Genomic DNA, 24,541 nt, shown 5'->3' with positions numbered 1-24,541 from the left:
AACTGCATAAAATAGCGTGCTGAGACACGTCATAGCAAAGAATGTTGCACAAAATGCCAAAAACACCATAAAAGATGGATCTGAAAAAATGACCTAAAAAGCAAGGCTATAGTAAGGCGAAAATGTGAAAAAATGCCATGTTCCAAAAACAGCTGAAAACAGCTGAAAACAGCTGAAAACTGCATAAAATAGCGTGCTGAGATACGTCATAGCAAAGAATGTTGCACAAAATGCCAAAAACACCATAAAACAACATGTGGAAAAAATGACCCAAAAAGCAAGGCTATAGTAAGGCGAAAATGTCAAAAAATGCCATGTCCCAAAAACAGCTCAAAACTGCTCAAAACTGCATAAAATAGCGTGCTGAGTTACGCCATAGCAAAGAATGTTGCAAAAATGGCCAAAAACACCATAAAAGATGGCTCTGAAAAAATGACCCAAAAAGCAAGGCTATAGTAAGGCAAAATTGTCAAATAATGCCATGTCCCAAAAACAGCTCAAAACTGCATAAAATAGCGTGCTGAGACATGCCATAGCATAGAATGTTGCAAAAAAAGCCAAAAACACCATAAAACAACATGTGGAAAAAATGACCCAAAAAGCAAGGCTATAGTAAGGCGAAAATGTGAAAAAATGCCATGTCCCAAAAACAGCTGAAAACAGCTGAAAACAGCTGAAAACTGCATACAATAGCGTGCTGAGACACGCCATAGCAAAGAATGTTGCAAAAAAAGCCAAAAACACCATAAAAGATGGATCTGAAAAAATGACCTAAAAAGCAAGGCTATAGTAAGGCGAAAATGTGAAAAAATGCCATGTTCCAAAAACAGCTGAAAACAGCTGAAAACAGCTGAAAACTGCATAAAATAGCATGCTAAGTTACGCCATAGCATAGAATGTTGCAAAAAAAGCCAAAAACATCACAAAAGATGGATCTGAAAAAATGACCCAAAAAGCAAGGCTATAGTAAGGCAAAAATCTCAAAAAATGCCATGTCCCAAAAACAGCTGAAAACTGCTGAAAACTGCATAAAATAGCGTGCTGAGACATGCCATAGCATAGAATGTAGCAAAAAAAGCCAAAAACACCATAAAACAACATGTGGAAAAAATGACCCAAAAAGCAAGGCTATAGTAAGGCGAAAATGTGAAAAAATGTCATGTCCCAAAAACAGCTCAAAACTGCTGAAAACTGCATAAAATAGCGTGCTGAGTTATGCCATAGCAAAGAATGTTGCAAAAATGGCCAAAAACACCATAAAAGATGGATCTGAAAAATTGACCTAAAAAGCAAGGCTATAGTAAGGCGAAAATGTCAAAATACAACATGTCCCAAAAACTGCTGAAAACCTTTTTGGGTGACATTCTATACTATGATTTTTCAATGAGAAAGCATACGATGACATTATTTATGATCTTTGAACATTTTTTTTGGCATAGTATAGTATGACTTTTATAATGAAATTATTATCAGTATACTATACAATGACATTTTCATGACATACAATTGGATAACATTTTATTCTGCTTTTTTGATGGCATGATATACTGTAGTGTAATTTTTATACATTTTTACAGCATCATATACCAACACTTTTCATGACTTTTCATTAGCATACTATTTTATGACATTTTAATGACACACTATAATATGACGTTTTTCTATTAACTTTTTTTTAAAGTGAGTATTACAACAACATGTATTATCTAATTATTACAAACTTCAGCACTGGGGCATGCAGATACATTTTGGTCTTGTAGAGGGCAGCAAACTCTTTGGTGCATCTTCTCTACCGCAAATATTTTAAAAGACGAAGAAGAAAGGTCGCCTTCCTATGAGTCCTTCGGGAAGTGTAGTTCTATCCTCGTAGCTATCACCTTTACTTCCATTGTACAGAGGCATCGGCTGCCCTACAGTTCCCAACATGTCCTCTGACCTGAACTAGTGGCAAGTTACCGACTAACAACTGAATTTATCTTTTACTGAACGGTGTTATTTCTCCCGAGAAAAGCAGAAGAACTACATTTAAAAGAGTAAGTCTCCGATTAGCTTTGTCACTATGCAGTTAGCTGGTGTGACTGTTGAGATGGAGGTCAAACTTCATGTTATCGTGTTGTGTTGCAACGATCTATCTTTTAAAGAGTTAACGTTAGCTTTGTGCCGAGCGGTGTTTTCTTAACGTGCTTCAGGTAGCAGCGAGTTTGTGTTGAAACGAGTTAAGCAATATTTGTCAGCTTTCTCTGGATATCAGCAGTATGAATAGTCCTTATCTCACAGTATTTGGGAGTTTTGCGGCATAGGTGGGTCATATGAATGTATTTCAGGAGTGAGGAAACATTTCAATGAGGTAGTGTTACTGCAACATCATCTTCTTCACCGACATAATTGGACTTGACAGGAAATTAAATTCAATCAGGTAACACGTTAGTATCATACATAGTATAGTTTGAATTAAAGCTAAAGTAAGTAAACAGGGTGTTTTTTTGGCTCTTTATTCTTTGTTTTGTTTGGCTTGCCTTTTAAATATATGGTATACCTTATTTACAGCCGATATTATTTTACTTATGTGTAATATCAGTTACAATTGAAAAACACAAATACGAATACTATTTTTCTAAAGTAGCCTTAACATCTAAAATTGCAAAGATAATCTGGTTCTAACTTTTGATATGTGGATTGATTAGATTTTCACTGTTTTTTCATTATTACTAAATTATTTATTATTAATATTTAATATTTATTATATAATTATTACTGAATTTGAGAAATGCCATGGGCCAAAATTGATACACTGACACCAAGTATTGTTTTTTTCATATGTATTATTATTATTATAAATAAACTTTTGTTGGCCTACTAGAAAAAAAAATCTTATGCTTCTTTTGCTTGTCACTGTATTTTCAGACATGTTTTACATTTATTGAGGAATTGATTTTTAATAACAATATCATCTTAATTAGTATACTATATACATAATGCATACATTTGTATTTGACAGCGATGATATTTACATTTGAAAAAACCTTATTAAAGAGTGAAAATGTATTATTTACAGGCAGAGTGGATACTAGTTTTGGGGGATTGCTAGTTAATTCAGGCACTAAAACAACTTATTCTGTTCACAGCTCAGCCATGAGGAAACTTTGGTCCAAAGCTGGTGTGTTTGGTTCGGTGTCGGTGGTTTTTGGTTCAATGTTGTGGTCCCAGAAGAAGACTGAACCAGACCACTTTGCTTCCAGTTGCACCCCAGCTGAAACAAATACCAACTCTCCCTATGAGCTAAAATTAGTCCAAGTCGTGTTCCGGCACGGTGCTCGGACCCCACTTAAGTCAATACCTGACGTGATGGAGGTAAAACTCTTGTTATCAACTCATTTAGTGTTTGTTTTTCTAAGTGTGACATAATATCTGCGTGTAATAACATTTCTTTGTCCGGGCATGTTTGTTTCGTTAAAGGCCCAGTGGGTGCCCACGCTCTTGGAGCCTCCAGCACACACCAACATCAACTATAAAGTGACAGACCTACATGGTGGCCCCAGGCCCCCGGCTCCTGTAGAGGACAGCTATCGGAAAAACACGCTGACCGTGAGTAGGTGTGTTTTGTGGTGTTGAATGCGGTTAGACGAGAAGGAAGCTGAAAGAATAAAGTTATGTGCAGTAACTTGTGCTGTTGGTTCCTGGTAAAAGGCTTTGCAGGGAAGATAAAAGCCAAACACGTGAATTTTCAAGGCAGATGTTCAGACATGCTTCTTTGTACTTTTATGCCACAACATTTCAGAGGGAAATATTGATTTAATAATATATTGATAATATTGTTATTATTATTATTATTATTATTTTATAAACTTTTGGGTTTTTTTTTTCATATTTTATAATTTAGATTTTTTTTATTTATTTTTTTTACTTAGAATGCATTAAAAGTAATTTTGAAGCTTTTGTGTTTTTGTTTGTTTTTTAAGATTTTTGAGGGATTTTTAAAAATTCTTTTTAATAATTTAATTTGTTGGGGGGGTCTTGTTTATTATACATTTTTGTGGCAGGGGCTTTTGTTTTATATGTTAAATGTTACACGATGGTGTGTAAAAAGGGTTGTGACAGGTGATTTACTTCTTATAGACTCTCCATATTTGGACGTTCTTGCCCTTCATACATGTGAAACACCTTGTGGATTCAGGAGCTTTTCTCCCTCTAGTGGCCACTAGGATTCAATACAAAGCCTTGCAGATGACATTCATTCATTCATTCAACTCCTCTCTGTAATGCTGCTGAACTGTCAGAGCTTCTCAGTGAAATAAGTTTGCCCCCCTCTGTGTCCATAGAAATGATAGTTTCCTGTGCTGACTTAGCTGCTTTGCTAAAGAGGTTTACTGCACTGGATTTAGCTCAGAAAACTAAATCCCACAACATGGACTCCTGCCATCCTTGTACCACATTGACTCTGGATTCCTGCGTGCCATGGCAGGTGCGTGTCTGTTTAGGCCACATCTGTGAGTAAAACCTCATCCTGTTTGTCGCACTTGGCAGGGTGGCACGTTCCCTGGTCAGCTGACCACAGTGGGCATGCAGCAGCTGTATGAGCTGGGCAGGAGGCTGAGGAGGAGATACACTGAGGAGAGTCCTTTCCTCAGCTCCACCTTTAGCCCCGCTGAGGTCTAGTAAGTGGTGCAACTTTTATGTCCACTACAGCTCTGATCCATTGTGTTTATGAGCGCAGTACAAAGGGTATCAGCCTAAATGCTTTACTATTTTGAAGTTGGCTGCCTTCCATGACCTGTGTTTTTTTTTTTTGTTCATTTTTAGTGTTCGCTCCACTAACATTGTGAGGACCATTGAATCTGCCAAGTGCCTGGTAGCAGGGCTCTTCCAACAAAAACAAAAAGGTAGGGGAGAAATCTGTACATACATGATGCTTTGTATTGTATTCTGGATTAGCTTTAGGCGATATGACCTAAAATTTGCATCACAGTATTTTTAAAGATTATGGATATGATGGTATTTTTTTCCCCTCTTTATATTGATTTAGTCTGTCATATCCCACTGTCACGCGTGATTGAATTAGACTTTTGATTTAAACATTTTTTTTCGGCATTTAAATTCCCATTGTTAGACTATCAAGTGTCGATTCATAAGGATCAACAGGTCATTGCTTTTAGGCCCTCACAACTGTCATTTCATTTTTAAATTCTCATTTAAAAAGGTCGACTGCGTGACGTTCTAATCTTTTTTTTGTGATTTTCTGTCCTATTTGAAGAAGTTGTGCCTATATTAACAACGGATGCAGAATCTGAAATCCTGTATCCTAACTACCATGGATGCAAGCTGCTTAAATTCCTCGGCAGGTACGCACAGTATATTTTCATACCAGGCCTCAAACATCCTATGCGCTTGCTACCCAGAAAAAGGGAATCTAGAATAATGTGTTGTGCAAAATTATTAGCAGAGTTGAGATGCCTCTGACAGCTTGTCATGGTGTGTCTGTGTTTCGCGGCTGACACTGTGTGCGTTCTGTGCAGCCACCGCTGGGCAGAGTCGTCCACTCTGCCAGACATTGCAGCAGACCTGCAGAGCATCCAGAACGCACTGGGCATCGCTGCTCACCAGCATGTCGACTTCATCCTCATTAGGGACGACATGGTTGCCAGAGAGGTGACACCGCCGCATCACGATTCATATGACTTTTATTAGGTCTCACCACAAGCTATCAGAATACATACGATTATTATAAAAACTTGGCCTGGCTGGAGGCGCCAACCCAGCAAGCTGCTTGTTATGCGTGATGAAACTCCACAACAGAGTTCATCAAAATTTTAACAAGCGAAAATATCAGATTCAGCATGATTTGAGTTATTAAGCCAAAATTATACTGCCTACCCCAGTTTTAAACAGAAAATGAAGCTGGTGGATTTCACTGTCACACCCTGTTTACTGTAAGTTGCCTGAAGTAGACACCATTTTTGAAAATAATAAAGGAGGGAAATATGGGTACAAAAAATCTCATAATAACATGACAGCCCAGGAAATAAATGTGAGCAAACCTTCAGTCATGTTAGAAGTTTCCTTTATGAGGTTTGTGTTTGTCATCAGCGTTGCTGATACTGATTGTGTCAAGTCTCCGCACATTAACAGACACATGGCCTGCCCTGCCCGTCAGTGTTGGACGCCTGGAGGAATACGGTGGAACAGAGAGCTGTGGACATGATCTGCCATGTGTATGAACCCGACAAGAGGTTAGATTTAACAACTCAGCAAATGGGGGGCTTTGAAATTTCAGATTTTTGATTTAGACAATAGTACAATGTAACTAAGTAGATTTACTAAACTATTGTACTTCTGTATAAATTTGAGGTACATTTTAGAGGGAAATTTTGTACTTTTTACTTCACTACATTTATCTGAACGCTTTAGTTACTTTACAAATTAATATTTTCACATAAAAACATACCAAGACATTAAAGTTATTTTTTAAATATTTTTTCTTTTTCTCTTTTTTTTTGATAATTTAAAAATTCGGGGGTATTTTTTCTATTTTATGTAATATAAAAAATTGGGTTGGTGTTTTTTTAATTTTTAAATAATTTTAAAGGTTTTTGGGGGCGTTTTGTTTTTTCAAAATCTTACAATAGTTTTGAGGTTCGGGGTGGGTTTTTTTCCTTTTTTTTTTAAATATTGTTTTTTAGTTTTCAGGTGTTTATTTTTTTAACAATTTCGAGAATTTTGAGTTTTGGATGTTTTTTTCTAACGTTCTAATGTCTAATGTTTTTTCTAAGTTTTTTTGGTTGCTTTATAAACTTTTTGGATCATTGTAAGGCTTTTTATGTGTTTTGTTTATTTCCTTTTTTAAAAAAAATCAATATTTTGGAGTGTTTTGTTTGTTTTTTTTAAGATTTAAGGAATTTAACTTGTAACAGTATATTCACAGGGCATATTAGTACTTTGACTTAAGTAAAGGACCTTAATACTTAGTCTACCACTGGATTTCGATCACTTGTTGTGTTTCAACAGGCCAACTTTAATTCTTGTGCTCTGTTTTTTGCAGGGAGAACTTGCAGCTGTGCGTGGGGCCCCTCCTGCACATGTTATTAACCAACATTGATGAGAAACTAGAGGGCACCTCATCAGAGCCCAACAGGTTAGACACCTCTGGATGGACACACCCATTTTTCGCACAAACTTGATTGTGTTTGTTGTTAAAATGTTTCGCCTCTCTCAAACAGGAAGCTGTTTTTGTACTCTGCACATGACACCACTTTGATTCCCTGTCTGATGGCTCTGGGGGTTTTTGACATGAGATGGCCACCGTATGCCGCAGACATCACTCTGGAGCTGCACCAACAACGGCAGACCAACAAGTCCTTTGTGAAAGTGTCATACGTCGGCCAGGTAGGGGGTGAAAATGTGTTTATTTGATAAGCTGTGGCCTTTTTCCCTTCTGTGCGTTTACTCTAAGTTGCTTGTCTTTCTATAGGATCTACTTATACCAGGTTGTAGTGGAGTCTACTGCCCTCTGGAGGAGTTCAAACAGGTCCTCTCTGCATACTCACTGAGCACTGAACTCTACAACTCTCTTTGCAACAGCACAGAGGGCCTGACCACACCCTGAACACTCAACTAACCGTCACATCTCAACACAGTGCTACTCATGACATTACACTCTCATCATGTTTTTTTACGTCCACTGTTATCACTCCATCCAGCCAGCATCACCAGGTGAAACTTTCCTTGGTGTAAAAATCCTGGATCACAGCCTGTTTTGGAGATCTTTCTGTTAGATTTTTAATTTTAATCAGGGTTCCCACAGTCAAGAAAAACTGAAATTTTTTGAAAGGCATGTTTTCATTAAAAATCGCCCAAATGACACCATTGATCACAGCCAGAAAACGAAGAATTTCTGACTGTCCTTAAACACATAATGTGGTACTCTAAAATTATGTTTGAACAGAGGTTGTATATGATATGTTTAAATTACACCGGGCAAAAAATACATAAATAAATATTTTAGGTCCTTAAAAAGTCATGTAAAGTTTTGAAGTTTTGTACATGAAAATTATTGGGAACCCTGATGAATAATAAATCCTGATCTCCATCTAACCATGGCAGTAAAATGTTTTATTATGGTGGATTAATTTCATGGTTATGACATAATGACAAGTGTAAGTGCAGAATAATATAGTAATAAAGTGTTAAAGTGATATCAGATGCTTTAGTGCAAAGGTGTCTGTTTGCATGCACTCAATCTTTTTCTTATTGTCAACAAATCCCAAAAGACTAATACCAAAAATGTTTGCTCCATCTCCCAGTGCTGTCATAAATCTTTTAAAGCAGATGACAAATGCATAATTTCATTTTTTTTAAAGGTAATTAAAGCTTAAACAGATGGACCCTGGTTTTAAACAGGAGTATATTGTGCACTTGTTAAGGGGACTACTTTCAGCTGCAGATTGATAGAAATTAGGTATTCTCAGGCATAATCACTAAAATGGCATCTAGTTTCCACATAGAGATGCCCGGCAGAGAATCCAATTTACATTCCATGTGAAAAAATAAACAGGTAAGTGTTGAGTTGCGTTATTTACCATGTTTAAATGCTGATTATAGCAGGACAGTTTTTACAGTCCAGTCTGAAAATGCCACTGATGATAATCCAAAAATAGTTTAAGTAACAACAGATAAACTTAAAACAAACAAAAGCAGTTGAAAAACTGTGTGCTGGTGTTTTCCTGAGCTGATTAACTGACTGATGACACATGGGACAGTCAAGGGAGAGTCAAGGCTTCAAAATAAGAGCACTTACAAAAGTAAAGCGAAAAAATCTCACTTCTCACCTAACCAAAAACATACATTGAGACATAAATAAAAACTGATTGGGCTCAGTTATTAAATATTAAAATACAAACAAAAATGGCTCCTATTATGACTGTTTCAGGACCATGGATGTATAAAAAGATTTGGATACAGGGTTGAAGGCAGGGCCCTGTTCATTTCTATTGGAAGTTGCTCAGGGGCTTGATCAGGACAGTGTATGTCTGATTGACTTAGAATAAGCTACAGTGCCCTTGTTTTGTTTTTGAAATAAAGGAACATATTGCTGTACATGTTAGTAGTGCGGTTAGATTTTAAGACAATACTGAAATACGTGGCACAGAGGGTTAAACTATATTGGGTTGTTAGTAGGAGAAATTGTTGGTTTTTCTCTTTTTGGGGATTTGTTGAAATAAAAAATACAGAATATTACTAGACTTTTCTTCAAAGTTCAAATCATTGCCGCAATTTACTATTACACAAAAATGTGAACATTTCAAAGGTTGACCAATGTGGGATCATCAATGCCTGTATCTGATTGCTGATGCATTTATTCTGCCAATTTGGTTGTGTTCACAATCAAATCTTTCATATTCCGTATTTTCATTCCTCAGGGGAACACTAAGCAGTTCATGTACTGTATCTAATTTGGGGAATGTACATTAGTGTGTAGGGGAATGTCTTCAAAACCATGTAGAATCTGCAAAAATGAAATAATTCTCATACCGTTTGTTAAGAATTAAACATTAGGTTGCCTTCTCGTGGGGGTTTGTTGGTACCATCAGACTGAAGAATAATGTATGCATGAATACATGGCCATTATACAGACCTGTGTTACAATAACACGCATTGTACCTCATCATTAGCGGGAGTTTCCCGTGCCCTGCTGCTTAAAATTAAAAGGTTGGGATTAGTGAGTCATAAATAAAGATTTTGATCACTCTTAAGTCTCTTTTTTTTTGTTGTTCATGTCATGAGGGGCAGGAGAATAAAACTTCAAAACACAGGTTAGTAAAGCGCAACTACACTGTAAAATCTGACAAGTTAAATAATCTTGGAAACCATTTTTCTTATAAAAGTAAAATAACTATGACTTTAAATCTTAGTTTATGTTTAGTTTATATCTAATTGTTGAGTTTACTTAAAATGTATCTGCATTTACTTAATTTTGTGAAGTTATTGCAACATAAAAATGACAAGTGGAATGGGGCACCTGTTAGCTCACCTGGCGCCCCATGTAGAGCGGCTGTGTCCTCGCCGCAGCAGCTGTGGGTTTCACTCTGACCTGCGGCTCTCGCTGCATGTCATCCCCTCTCTCTCCCCCTTCCCACTTGTGCTGTCCTATAAATAATAAAGGCAAAATCCAGAAAAACAACCTTTTAAAAAAGACAAGTGGTGTAATCTTGTTCTTAATAAGTGTTAGCAACTTCAGTAAACCAAGTTAGTCTGACTTGACCATTACAAAGAGGATTTAGCCAATGATTAATTTAGGAGATCTGCGAGATCTGTTTTATAAACATGTTTAAAAAATACAAATATGATTACAGATACACAGTGCAATAGACTTGGTTTACTGAAGTTGCTAAAACTTAGAAAGATTGGTTTAAAGTTGCAGCAAGAAAATTAAATGAAAACTACATTTAATGTAAACTTAGCAATTAGATATAAAGTTTAAGACACAGTCGTATTTTCTTACATTTTTCAAGGCAACTTGTCAGATTTTACAGTGTAGTTTAATAGAGTTGAAATGCATCAACATGTTCGCATCTATTTTGGAAGTGTGGTGTCCTCTGAAAGTAACTTGCACTAAGTACCTCCTGATAAAATGTCAACTTGGCGATGCTGCTTCTTGGTATGACTTGCTCTCTTTGTTTCAGCTCAATGTTGGTGAGCTGGTTTGACGTGTAGAATAACAAAGACACCACCTGGTCCACATAACTGACTAGATGTGAAAAGCCACGTGGACCCATACATGCACGCCCACACACACCCACACTCCATAGACAACATGTATATACCAAAACAATATCTTTTATTTGTAGTCCATCACCACAGCCCTGGTAGGCTATTCTGCACCAAAGCCAATGGAGAAACACATGACAAGCTTATACAATAGAGAAAAGAGAGGAAGTCAACTGGATGGTAAGCAGTACGTGTTTACATTTCTGCGTGTCTCACTCTGGACACCACACCTGCCTCACTAAATTTTTTTACCAGATCTACCTAGCTCTAGTTCTATAATACCTGGCATACCTGCTGTGGCATTCAGCCACTCCTGTCCCATTCTGCTGACCATTGGGGGGAATTATTGCTGTGGGAATGATTATTACCCAGAGTCAACAAGAGAGTCAAAACAAAACAGGAACACAACAGGAACAAGAAGTACACACATAGCACATCTGGGTATTAGCAGTTATTATTCACGCTGGCGAAAAGTTGAGTCCTGAAAGTTTTGGAGCACCAAGTCAAATGTCATCGACAACTTGAAATGGACTGGGGATTATCATTGTGCTGCAAAGCTGCCAGGATCCTCACACTTCAATGTGTTGCTCTCAATGGTAAAAATAGAGAAAGAAGACGCTTTCTGCAGACGGTCCATGTTTGTGCTTTTTTAATAATACTATTATCTTAATGAGGTCATAGTTTGGTTTGTTATACACTGGAGTTACAAAGGAAATTAAAATAGACTAAAATTCGAATAGCCCACCAATGGTAAACAGTACAGTATTTTTAGGGGGCGTTCCTCCCCCAATGAAAGTTGGGTAAGAGGAGTTGAGAGGTCACTGATAGAATGCCTATACATACAGACACATACATACATACCACACAAACATACAGTCTGTCAAGCACGCACACGCACTCTCACACGTATATACTGTACAGAAACAGTCAAAACAATGGAGCGAGAGACAAGATGGAGTTCCACTAAAGTCTTCACAAAGCACAAATTCTTCTTATTCCTTTCTCTTGTTCCATACCACTTTCATGACAAATTTTTGTTTTTTTAAATTTGAAAAAAGTAGACATATACTGTAGCATCTCCACGCTGACTTTGAGTTAGGTTGATTCCTCTTTGATGTTGAAAGTCATCTTTATAGTCAGATAATCAAAAAACACAAGAACAGTTTTTGCGAAATTGATGCACAACAATCCCATACATTCTGAAGTTCATGAGTCAAAATTAAATGTTCTTGTGGCAAAAGTACTCCCATCTGGGCCTGTCCGAGTCTCCACTGGAATAGTTCCCACAGGACATTTTTAGGTGACTGGTTAGCTCCGTTCTGTTCGTCTCTGGGTACATCCTCTCTCTCAAATTATACTTCCTTTACTTGAGTCCATCAGAGTTTTCTGAACACTCTCCACATAACATCACCGTTACTCCATCCTTGTGAATTGTCCAAGAACATTCTACATACAAGGTTTCTGTTGGATTAGAACATTCCGGGGCCCGGACTGAACCCCATGTCCATGTCACGTGGCCTCATCTGACCCCCCATCATCATTGTCTGCTGTGGGGGGCCGCCCATTCCCTGCAGTGACATCATCATATTAGGTGAGCCGCCAGGGCCTGGGTGGGCCATTTGTCTCCCCTGCATCATCCCTCCCGGACCCCCCGGGGACATCATCCGGTGCTGGGGGCCCATCATGCCTTGGCCCATGAATCCTGGTGGCCGCATCGAGTTGTGGCCAGGGTTGCCCATTGGCATGTCTTGGGGGCCCATTCCCCCACCGGGCCCCCCTGGCATCCCCCCCATCCCCTGCATGGACATCCCCATCCTCGGTGGACCATCGCCCATCATGCCCTGCATGGGGAAGCCAGAGGGGTGTGGTGGTTTACCCCCAGGGTTGTCTCCCCCTCCTCGAGGGAAGTAAGACAGAGTCTGACTGGGCTTCTCTGACGGGATTATCCTGGACAGATCAAACTCAGGAATGCCAGACGCTCCCGGTCGCATCACCTCATGAAGGTCTGCGTCACTGAATCCACCTTGCATGTTGTTGAACTCTGGCCCTCCAGGGGTATTGGGCTTGCACATACCCCCATCACCCCCTCCCCCGTGAGGCATGTTCCCCATCCGTCCTCCCATAGGTCCTCCTTCTCCCTGGAAGCCCATGGGATGGCCAGGGAAACCTTGGGGACCAGGACCATTGTGCGGGGAGAAAGGGCCTTGCTGGGAAGGGGACTGGGTGAGGGGGTACGGCTGGCTTCGGTGAGGGTAACCCATGCGTCCCTGGGGCATCATTTGAGGGTTCCCCATACCAGGGTCCTGGGGATTTGGTGGTATCATCATGCCATGTGGCATCATGCCTGGGCCCATGTTGGGGGCATTGGGAGAGGGCATCTGTGGGGGCATGCCATGGGAGAGGGGCTGGGATCCCATTGGATTCATACCCAGAGGGCTGAGGGCAGACATGGGTCCAGCGTTTCCAGGTCCCATCATACGAGGATTGCCTTGATGATTCATTGCCATGCCTGTTTACGCAAGACAAAAAGGAGTGATTATAGGATTGGGCTGATGTGAAACTTTTCAAACCAGTTTGATATCAAGCACAGGACCCGTCTGGTTTACCGACTTTTACCAGATGTCCCCCTTGTCTCAGCAGTCAATCCTCAGTGGAACATAATGGCACTGTGTCCTGACAGAAGGCAAGTGTCTAACCATTACGTAGCATCACATAACACCGGAGCTCTTTGTCGACACTGAATCCATTAAATATGCACCTCTGTTGCTTCATGTAAACAAACCATGGAGCTATCAGCTGTGCACTCAAGATCAGAGATGTAAATACTTAAAAGATGTTACAAAATGTATCTTTCTATATTTAACGTAACTTTTTAAATAAAAAAACACGTTTTATGTTGTGATACTAATTGGAAACTATATAAAAGCTAGCTAACAGCAAGTAACGTTAGCCATGCTTGTTTTTTAGTGATGGTTATTTACTTTGGCAGAAACGTTCACCTTCCCGGTGATCTCCCTTCAGCAAGCTGTCACCGTTTAGGTTTTTGTGGTGAAAAAAGTAGGTTTCGTACAAATAATTCCTCATTTTACTTCGTGAATCAGCCAGTCTTCATCCACTGCCTTCAGAGCGAGCATCGGCTATACATAGAAAGACAGCGTCCTACGACAGTTCAGCTTACAACAGCGCCTGCATCCAGTAAGGACACCCCTATGGTCAGCATCAAATCCAAGAAGCTGTCATTTTGGTGCATTGTTTGGTCTTTTTAATAGAATAACTCTGTCATCTCTTTTCATCACCCCAAAAGTAAACAAACATGCAGCTCTCCCCCCTCGGCTGAAGTTTGATCGGCCGCCCCCGCTCTGAAATAAATGACATGCAAGGTGTGACACCAGTTGCTCCACTACTAAGCTACAAACATGATATTATATTTATCACACTGTCATATTCCTTATTACTACTGCAATTTGAGTTCAATTTAACACTGTGACTTAGGCAACCGGTTTGCATACATTACAGCAGTTTAAGCTTGTGGACTAGCAAAACTGAAAATCGACCCAACTCTAGTTACATATTCAGTACACACACTTGTGAGGCAGATCAAAGGAGGATCAGTAGAAATATGGCGCAATGTGGGTGGAATCGAAAGTAGAAATTAAACAACAAACAAAAGATATTTCAGATGGCTTACCGTTATTGTTCACTGATGGCAGGTTAGGAGAGCGAGCCGGGGGCGAGTCGTCATCAGAGCTGGCAACAGTCTTTATGGCATCATGGTAGAGCGGGGTGGAGCTGGGCATTGCAAACTTGGACATGCGTGACATCATGATGGAGAGAGGATTCTGGGATAGAGTTGGCTCAGGGGGTATGGTGTATGGACTGCCAGACGGGACGTTGCCTGGGAGGGACATGGAGCCAGATGGAGCCCCTGATGAAGGAGGAGCTGAAGGAGGGCCGTTACCACCTAGAGGATGGCGTGACGAGAAAGAGAGGACACGACAAAGAGATGATGAATCTTAGCATTAGAGACTTTTGATTCTCTGACACTGTTTTTAACTCTGAAGATATGTATCAACACTGTGTGTGCTTTGGCTCAGTGAGATCTAAATGCTGTGGCCACAAGAGGGAGCCACTGGACCATCACCCACCCAACCCCACCCCTCATACAGATGTGTTCACTTGAATGAGACATGTATTTGATAAATAGCCTCTAGATCTATTTTATTTGCATTTTTCATTTGCAGTTCTAATTTCATGAGGGGGGACAAGTCAGATTTTTTACAAATGATATTAACAATCACTAAGATCAGTGACTAAAAATGTAATACAAATTCAACACAATATTTACAAAACGCATCCACACCCCCCACTACCCCTTTTGACGTTATTTACATATTCTGGGGGAGTTTTACCAGCTTTTGGGGCTGTTGCTTTCACTGCAGACTATACTTGTTGTATTGCACGTCGACCCTGCCACCGCCACAACGTACTTAAAGAGTTTCAGCTGATTACAAGACACACCCACCCTTCTATTGGTCTCTCAAACTCAGACCAAAATCATATCAAACAGTGCAACTAGGCAGTGCGGATCGAATATAAATAAAGGTTACATTACTGCACTGCTTTTGTCTCACCTAAATTGCTTTCAGAAACATGTTTTAATGCCCCGTATTCCTGTAATGGCGAGAATTTGTCAACAGGAAGTGGGCGCCACACTACTTCCTGCACAGTGAAAACAGAAGCCGAAAACTAGAGCTTAAATGTTAAACCGAAGCAGCGTGGATATAATATAACCGAGATTCTGTTACTGCTGTATATTTCTCACCTCAAATGTTTTCAGAAGTGCTCTGTAGCTCACTGTTTGACGTTGTAGCTCACTATTTGACTGTAATGCAAGATATGGCCAGTCGCCGTTGTTTCACACGGGCCATTCCAGATTACATCAGGCTTATGGCATTCTGGTAGTTGTAGGTTTTCTACCTCTTGAGCAAAAGCAGCACCCTTTTTCTCTGTTTTCTCAGGTCATGTAGCACCGATTTCAGAAGTATTTGCTTCTTTCTACTGCAGAGACAGCCTAGTTTTAGATGAGGGCCTTCTTTATATCAGTTTAATACTCCTTTAACCAAACTGAACTGAATTTAATAAAGATGCAGTGAAAAGGGAAACGGAAACATTAAACACAGAAAGAAGAATAAGTCCAGGTGCTGCTGAACACAGAAAATAGAAGAGACAGTTGTACCTTGCTCCATGCTCCCCATCATGTTTGGTGAGGTGATACTGAGGGGAGGCTTGCCACCCTGAGGTGGTACTCCAGGACTCTGCATGGGTGGTTTTGGTGAAGATGCCCATCCTGGAGAGGGGTTTGGAAGAGAGGGAGACCTCATATGAACAGGAGAGGCACCAGCTGATCCCATCATGGAGTGGGGCGACTTCATTGGTGCTGAAGCTGGAGGAGGTGGAGGAGCACTGGGGCCTGTGGGACCAGTGAGCATGCCAGCCAGCTGGGACGGTGTTTGGGGGGATTTAAGGTTTCCAGAGGGAGAGCCCATCATGGGGGACTGCACTTGCCTCAGAGGAGGGGACTTAAGTGGGTTGATACTGGGAGAGTTCCCCCCTCCTGCTTGGACATTCAGATCTGCTGGCTTGCGGCCCCTCTGACCTTGTGAAGGGCCACCAGAAGGGGGCAGGTGGTTCATTCGGCCGTTACCTCCTGTCGGTGTAGATCTGTGCTCTGGACCAAAGGCTTGGTCTGCATGTGGACCCCTCATTCCTCCAGGACCACCTGGGAAAGGCCGCCCAGGCCCCATAGGAAAGTCTCCTGGCTGTGTCTGCTCAGGGAAGGGAGGACCCTGCATGGGTCGGCCTTGTGGACCCATGTTCTCCATCGGAGGTCCTCCACCTCCTCTCATTCTCATGATCTCATCAGGACTCATGTTCATGGAGGGATCTCGTAGCTTTGAAGGGTGCATATGAGGTCCTGGCCCAGGGCCGGGCCCCATGCCAAACTCAGGCCCCATTTCCCTTCCCCCCATTCCCTGAAGCCTAGAGGATGGACTCATAGGACCATCACCAGGCATTCTGGGAAACATGCCCATGCCATTACCAGGCTCCATTCCACCTCTTTGGTGCCCCATCATCCTTTGCATGTCCATCATCATCCCTGGAGGAAGGCCCTTCTCTCCACCCATACCTTGGTGGAACATTGCTTCTTGGACTGACTGAGGATTTGGAAAACGCTCACCACGACCCCCTGGACCAGCAAACATTCCCCCAGGCCCACCAGGGAAGCCTCGTGCATCTCCCATCCTTGGAGGCATGTCATCGGGCCAGCCCATTCCAGGCCTTGGGGGTCCCTCCATCTCGGGATTCATCATACCAGAGAAGCCAGGCATCCTCTGCATATGTGGCGGTATACCCCTGGGGCCAGGGCCTATACCCATGCGTTCCTGGTAGTGCTCTGGTGGACCACCTGGTCCTCCCCACATCTCTCCTGGGCCCATCTGGTAAGGAGGCGGGGGCCCTCGCATCATGCCACGTGGACCATGGGGGTGCATCATCATGTCTGGAGGAAGTGGCCGATGTTGCATTTCTTGTTTCTTCCTTTTCTCTTCATAAAACTCCTGCTGTAGCTTTAACCAAGCCACCTGTTCTGGGGTCATCTGATCTCCCTCTCCACAGCCCCCTGGACCCCCCATGTGTGGACCCATTTCATCCTGTGGAAATGGGGGCATGTCCCTGGGACCATGGGGAGGGCCAAAGGGTGGACCTTGTGGACGGGGCCCTCCTGGCCCACCTGGTGGTCCGAGGCTCTGAGACTGCGCCATCATAGCCTGTAGAGGGCCCTGCTCAGACCTGCGGGGTGCACCATCAGGGCCTCCATCATGGGGTCCACTATGGGTCTGTGGAGGCCCAGCTGGTGGGGCATCACGGTCATCAGGGAAAAGCATGCGCTGAATATCTCGCAAGGTCTGCAGGGAGCGCTGGCGATGCTCTAACTGTTCTTGGGACAGACCCTCTGTGTTGGCCTCCATGTTCAACAGCTCCTGGGCCAGCTGCTGCTGTTGTTGCTGCTGCTGGGGGGTCAAACCCGATCCACCAGAGCCTCCACCCTGCCCTCCTTCACCTGCTGGTGGAGGGTTGAGGCCTGCCTCAGGTTGGGTGACAGGGGCCTGGTCAACTGGAGCTGTAGTGTTACTGGGGCTACTGCCGGGAAGATTTTTGGATTCCATGCCTGCAGAGGATGACCCTTCCTGCGGAAGAACACCAGATTGGCTCCCTTGGTTTGAAGGCTGGGGTGGGGCTGGCTCTGCCATGCCAGGTAAGGACGGCTTGGATCCAGGCTGGTGGCTCTGATCTTGGGCATGGGACGGGGGTTGCTGGGGAGGCTTGGAGTCATTTCGAAGGTTGCTTGCTGCATTGTTCTTTAACAGAGAGCGACAGAAATAAGATTAGGTTATGACATACTAATGGGAAATGTATGTGCATGAAAGTATATATATATTTGTGTATTGAAAAGGGCGTGTGTGTGTCTTTACCAGGAGGAGGTGAGCTTTGTCCTTGCTGTTGGAGATGTTTTTCATGTGGAAGGCAATGATGTTTTCTGTATGGCCAGTAAGGACTGCATCAGCTGCCCTGAGGACAAGAAGGCAGACAGTCAGATATCAGTCATCAGACACAATAAATATGTGTGTGTGTGTGCCTGTTTGAGAGAGCCGGATGAATGAGTACTAGATGGGACCATGAAGGTAAAACCAAGGTCAACAGACTAAGCAACCTATTGCACACACACACCTTTCACTGAGCATCCACATCTTTGATCTATAATTCCCAATGGAGTGTTGATCTAAGTGTACGTTCCCACTGAGAAACACACATTTCTGTGCAGATACACACAATGGATTTAGGCTGTGACTGGGAAAGTTGGGGGAAGGAAGAGAAGCGCTGGGAAGCAAGTATCTTAGTGCCACAAAAACACCAACAGCCGCAGCAAAAAACAACAACCGCCGCTGATGACAAGGGCACACTGATATACTTCAGGCAATTGACATTGCTAGTAATTCCATTTAATTTTGAACTGCATTTCAACAAAGGATTTCAGTGTAGGTGTCTATTGTGCTTGTGTTAAAAACAAAAGGGTTTAGTTCTGAGATGATGATTTAATTTGCCTGTCTTCTATGGGTGTGCAATATCATATCGTCAACGATAATACCAGGTCTGATCGTCAGAGTGAAGCATGCTTCAGCAAAAAGAGTGGAGGAGAAATAACAGCGCATACAGGTCCAGGTAGAGAAACAATTCAGTCATTTATTTAAATATGTAGTGTTTAAAGATTTAAGACAATGTTTTTAGGATTCTGCAACTATTGAAATGTTTAATTTTCTTAATATAATGTCATTTTTTTTGTTGTAATTATATTTTGTACAGAATCCCAATCTTATTACGAGTTACTGTTGTTTAAAATACAAAGATCTGAGAGATCATTTTTGTTTGGTTTTTACTGAATATTTCAAGGCAAATTTCAATTCTGCTGACATAAACATTTTGTTGAAATACCGTGATGTTATTTTACGACCATATCGCCCATTTCTACACACAAGTGGTAATGCTCAGCATCCTTACTTGTTGGCCATCTCTGTGGTGAAGACATAGACGAGTTTTGAGCCTGGTTTCTGGCCACTAGCAGGTTCTGTTGTGGAGCCCTGGCCTCCCAGCGTATTGTGGGAGGGCGTGGAGGAGCGACTGAGTCCGGCATTGGAGGTAGAATGTGTGACGGAGTCCTGGGGCTTCACGTCGCTGGAGTTACAGTCTATGGGGAGACAACAGGGAGGACGGTGGCTTTAGGACCAGCACAGGCTTATGGGATGTGTAGTTGTACTGAGGAGCTGGCATAAGTCAAGTTGATCAGCGAAGGGACTGCTATGTATGCTTGGATGCACACGTTAACACACTTACTGAAGAATCCTTTGTCATCTTCGTCACTTTCTCCCCCAGAGCACCAGTCAGCTCCACTGTACGGCTGCCTCCTCTCTGCCACACACATCCTCTTCACCCTGCTGCTGTCTGCTTTCACACACACACGCACGCACACACGCACACACACACACACACACACACACACACACACACACACCCACACACACACACACACACACACACACACACACACACACACACACACACACACACACACACACACACACACACACACACACATCAGTGGCTTGGGTTTAATCTGTGCAAGTGAATTTAAGGGACTACGAAGTATATATTTCAAGATGTCCAACTGTTGCCATCTCCAGATGAAGAGAAAATAAATATATGTGGAGCACTTCTCTAAATACAGTTATGCAGTGGTAAATCATAAAAGGGACACAACAAACCAACCATGGGCAGTAATTAGGGAGAGTTCATGCAATTTCTGCCATTAATTACTGCAGAATAAATCTGATAACTGCTTCTACAGGAAATCATGTGTGTAGATCATTCTCTGGTGAGAACATAAAACATTTTAAATTGTATCAGATATTTAAATTTTTTATTGTGAAACTTCAAGACTGACTGTAGCACTTCACAGTAACTATTAGACAATTTCTGACCAAGGCTTCCTGCTGAGACTTAAAATGATTGGATCGGAGGTTGTGTTAGACGTCTGCTGCTTCAGCAGTGGAGGTGTTGCTGAATATGACTTGTAAAGCTGCGTGCAGCGTATTGATACGCTCAACCTATCAAACACCCCCCCCCCTGCTCTGGTAATCATGAAATTGCTGCAGGAATGTGAGCTCTGTGCCTGCAACAGTTTGAGAGTGTCCACCGGCACGCACCAAGCTAACTGTTAGCAGCACACAGGCTAATGTTATCTTGTAATTATCTACCGATTTAACGGCATAGTCGAGCCATTTCAGTGTCAGTTTGTTGGAACTGTAAAATGGCTCGGTGTTCAATGTTGGTCGCTGCTGCTGCGTTAGCTTGTGCTAAACAGGCAGACATGAACTGACCAGCCCCACTTTTTTCACCTCATTTATCACACACCATCACAATTATTTGTTTTTTTGGAGGACCTTCCAATACCAATGTGATGGCTATAGCAACTCTTTGGTTAAAGCCAGCCATACATTATGGCCATGTATGCAAGATCAAAGACAAGACTAGACAACAACTAATTAATATGCACACACTCCCAACTGGAAGGGGTTTGAGCTAACCCAAATCAGGCTAGATCGTCCTCAGTGTTATAATCTGTCAAAATAAAAAAAAAGGCTTCAGATTTCTCCATCACAGTTGAAAAGAAATAATTAAATAACAGAAAATGCTCAGTTGAAGTGACCTCTGGCTCAGATAATAATAAGTAGTGGTTCTTACCTTTTTCCTCACTTGTGGGCGTGCCGCTCTCTGGTTGTTCAAATGACTCCACCGAGGTGCTTCTCTCCCTTTTGACTTTAACCTTGGAGCTCGGGCCTGAGGTCAGGCCCTGGCCGTTCTTCAGCCCCATGCCCCCTGCCACGTTCTGAGCCCCTTTGGAACCCAGGGTCTTGGGGTCACAGGGTGAGGGCTGTGATTGGCTACCAGTGCTCCCTGGTTTACCCTGATTGGGCATTTTAGAGTCCATCTGGGTGGCAGTGGAGGGGGACATGACGGGAGGTGAGCGTACCATGGCCTCCGTCTTAGGTTTAGGGCTGGGACAGAGGAAAAAAATCGCACATATTATTAAATACAATAAATTGTCTTGTTGCCCCTTTTTTTCTTATGCAGCTGTGAAAAAAGCCATTATGACATCCAACATTTGGTATGGATTTCTATGAAAGCTATATTAGATAACTAATATTGGGAAATCCATGCACATGTTTAAACCTTAAGTCACAGACTGTAGAGCAGGGATACTCAACTTGCTTTGCTTGGGGGCCACTTTTGCAAAATGACAGGAGGCCAAGGGCCATTCGCAGCAGCCCTATACATGTTTTTAGGATTTTAGGACACATCTAGGGTTTTAGGATGTTTCTTGGATTTTAGGATATTTCTAGAATTTAAGGACATTTTTAGGATTTCATTTTTGATGATTTTTTACGCACTCTATTACCTTATGTATACTAAAAATACAAAAACAATTCCCTGTGTGAATAACTTACTTTCCCCGTGAATTAGAAATGGTTAGGGGGCCACCCTGCACCCTTGTTGGGAACCAGATTTGACATACGGGCCGTAAGTTGAGTATCACTGCTGTAGAGACCCGGGATGTCTACAAATGACTGCTGCTTACTAGTTGTGAGAGCAGTTCAGTTCAGGCAAGCAGGACACATCCAACTGGCAGAGAACTCCCTTACCACACCCTAATCTCTTTCTCTGTCTCTCTCTCATGCACTTGCGCACGCACATGCACACGCGCGCACACAAACACACACACACACACACACACACACACACACAAACACACACACACACACACACACACTTGTACAAGTAGCATAAAACAAATGCCAACATGTCCACAAAGCACAGCCGCGGCCTAGCACACTTTATGTATGTTCACACAGACTCGCAGCTAGTAGAAAAGAGGGCAAAGCCAGAATTTTGGCAGTCCAGACAGCTGTTTCCAGAGGCTCCAGAACCATGAGTCAGCAGGGAAAACTTCCAACCTCAGTGTACTCTCTGACCCTAAAACAGCTCTGGATCATGCATCAAGACCTTGCAGGTAAAAAAAAAAAAAAGGAGCGGAGAAGCTGATCTTTATGACACCTGACCAACACTTGATCTGTAAAGAGCTCAGGTAATGCTCAGGTTTGTGTGCACTATGATTTCCACTACCGATCATCAAGCTTACACACTTGGTTACAACCTGGATGCATGATACCATGATCGTTAAAACAAGAAGGTCTCAGCCTTGGACTTTTGCATACAGAAAAATTTACATGGGTTTTCTTCCAGATGTCACCCCCTCTTTAAAAAAACAACACAAGCATGCTAAGTAATATAAAGCCTTCAGCCACTGGCCTTAGATACAGTTGCAAACTTTACTTAAATAGTTGGGATGGGTCACATTTCCCCACAGGGATTAATTAAGTATGACCCAAAAATGCTGCTTAAGGGCCTTAGGGCCAGCTTTTTCAAAATGCACCTTGCAACTAATAAGATATGAGTTGCACAACATACCAGCATTGATCACTCTGCAACCTCTCATATCAGCCAAAAGACTGCTTCAACTGGCATCTGTACTTGGCTAAACGGCAAGAAAATATTTTGTCATCACAGAATGATTCCATACATTACCAGTAACCTCAGCATTTCTGTTTTTACAGACCAGTTTTTTCCATTTCATTCTGTTTTGAACAGAGGGTTTAGTGTTTGTATTTGTTCTCTCTTCCCAACTGTTAATAAACACTGACAGCTAATGTTTATTCATTTTTGATATTGTGTGATGAGTTTTTTTTAGGTTTATGTACTGAAAAGAAGCCCCAGTAAGCCTGTTTATATTTTATTGATGTGGGAAGACATAGCTGAGTACTTCAGTCATCAGTTGTTTGTAGGAGTGGTGGAAAAAATGTATACAGTATAGTATTATGATACTTTGCATGGCAATATTGTATGGACACACAGATGCCAAGTATTGATTTATTAATTGCATGAATTATTAATATTGAAAATAGATTTTTTTGCCATCTAGATTATTAAAATCAATTGCTTATTTAGTCCATTAGATACCTTTTAAGGCAATATAAATGACTGAACAGAGATAGAGAGACTGAAAAGATTTAATAGATACAATCTTAATGCCTTAATTATACTAGACTGTGACAAAGATTGCCAGGGTTCCCACACATTTTCACAAACAAAATTTCAAAACTTTTCCCTGACTTTTTCCAGGATCCTTAATAGGGAGACTGGTCTTGTCCCACTTGCCCTGCATTTTTCAAACATACAAGATTAAAATTGCAATCAAACATAATTCCAGGTAGTATGAAGAGAGAGACGGCATGGAAGATTGGAGAAACTCCCACGTATAAGAGGCTTGCCTTTCCATTATCGCTCGCATAACACGCCTACGTCACCTTCGATTGGAAATCATGACAGCTAGCGTGATGGCTGCAATAGAATAAACCTACTGTTTTGAACATCCATCGCCATGCTTCTTGGAATGTTATTGCAAAAGGAGGAGTCACACAACATCAATGGAAACGCAGTCATATCACAAACTGTGTTTTACTGACATTTCAAAAATATCGCTCAAGGTTAGCGCAAATCTGTAATGGAAACCCACCTAAAGGGGAGTACATTCCTAAAAACGGTACATTCTCATCAGTGGTTTGGAACTGGTTCGGTTTTGCGGCATCAGATCTCAACAAACCACAGTCCACTGCAAAGTTGTTGTTTTTGTTTTTTTGTTTGTTTTTTTTGGCATTTTTGCCTTTATTAGATAGGAGATTGCTAGCGTGAAAGGGGGAGAGAGAGTGGATGACATGCAGGAAAGGGCTGCAAGCCGGTATCAAATCCACGGATGAATCCACACCACCTTCACACACGGAGCGCCCGCTCTATCCATGGAGCCACCCGACGCCCCATCTGCTGCAAACTTTGTTTACAGGCTGTTGCAGCTAAAGGCATGACCAATTTCATAACCAGTTTTCAACATCTCAAGCAGAGGAGCGCAGCCCAGTGGGAGAAATCAGTCTTATTTCAAGATGCACGAGATCGCGTCAGCCCACAAACACCAGGTAAAAAGCAGCCGACATTAGTAGAATCATTTTCCCATTGTGTCCCGTATGACAGGAAAGCAACCTGGTGCCAAGCCGAA

At 41.9% G+C, this 24,541-nt stretch overlaps 2 protein-coding genes across 7 annotated transcripts in view; one reads left to right on the top strand and one right to left on the bottom strand.

Annotated features, from left to right (window-relative positions):
- The first annotated feature begins 1,878 nt into the window (after positions 1 to 1,878).
- acp6 (acid phosphatase 6, lysophosphatidic) lies at positions 1,879 to 8,196 on the top strand. Of its 2 annotated transcripts, none has more exons than XM_088083318.1 (11): positions 1,879 to 2,033; positions 3,126 to 3,351; positions 3,457 to 3,585; positions 4,525 to 4,655; positions 4,801 to 4,880; positions 5,255 to 5,339; positions 5,514 to 5,646; positions 6,127 to 6,227; positions 7,037 to 7,129; positions 7,215 to 7,380; positions 7,466 to 8,196. In XM_088083318.1, exons 2-11 carry the CDS (start codon positions 3,133 to 3,135, stop codon positions 7,598 to 7,600), a joined length of 1,272 nt encoding a protein of 423 aa, XP_087939444.1. In that variant the 5' UTR covers positions 1,879 to 2,033; positions 3,126 to 3,132; the 3' UTR covers positions 7,601 to 8,196. The 2 variants fall into 2 exon arrangements, with proteins under 2 accessions (XP_087939444.1, XP_042351200.1); XM_042495266.2 differs by having other exon boundaries at positions 5,252 to 5,339.
- Positions 8,197 to 11,395: 3,199 nt separating this feature from the next.
- Positions 11,396 to 24,541, bottom strand: part of bcl9 (BCL9 transcription coactivator) — a 62,057-nt gene continuing 48,911 nt past the window's right edge. For 4 of the 5 annotated variants that reach the window (XM_088083316.1, XM_088083317.1, XM_042494346.2 and 1 more), the window contains 7 exons: positions 21,118 to 21,431; positions 19,711 to 19,821; positions 19,378 to 19,564; positions 18,294 to 18,390; positions 15,998 to 18,179; positions 14,450 to 14,722; positions 11,396 to 13,270 (listed from right to left, as the gene is read on the bottom strand). In XM_088083316.1, the coding sequence (XP_087939442.1) occupies positions 12,231 to 13,270; positions 14,450 to 14,722; positions 15,998 to 18,179; positions 18,294 to 18,390; positions 19,378 to 19,564; positions 19,711 to 19,821; positions 21,118 to 21,431 (4,204 nt within the window). In that variant the 3' untranslated portion in view covers positions 11,396 to 12,230. The remainder of the gene's footprint in view (positions 13,271 to 14,449; positions 14,723 to 15,997; positions 18,180 to 18,293; positions 18,391 to 19,377; positions 19,565 to 19,710; positions 19,822 to 21,117; positions 21,432 to 24,541) is intronic. The other variant, XM_042494348.2, reaches the window with a different exon arrangement.

Source organism: Plectropomus leopardus, chromosome 10 (genome assembly GCF_026936395.1).
Source record: "Plectropomus leopardus strain MGB_pleo_1.0 chromosome 10, ASM2693639v1, whole genome shotgun sequence".
NCBI lineage: Eukaryota > Metazoa > Chordata > Actinopteri > Perciformes > Serranidae > Plectropomus > Plectropomus leopardus.
The sequence above is the reverse complement of the archived record's forward strand: the minus strand, read 5'-3'. Positions and strand labels throughout refer to the sequence as shown.

Excerpts from the sequence above, each read along its gene's own strand:
- acp6 (XM_042495266.2), top strand. The coding sequence starts at position 3,133 with ATGAGGAAACTTTGGTCCAAAGCTGGTGTGTTTGGTTCGGTGTCGGTG. Across the intron at positions 3,352-3,456 it reads CAATACCTGACGTGATGGAG|GCCCAGTGGGTGCCCACGCT; the intron begins GTAAAACTCTTG and ends GTTTCGTTAAAG. Across the intron at positions 4,881-5,251 it reads CTTCCAACAAAAACAAAAAG|AAGTTGTGCCTATATTAACA; the intron begins GTAGGGGAGAAA and ends TCCTATTTGAAG.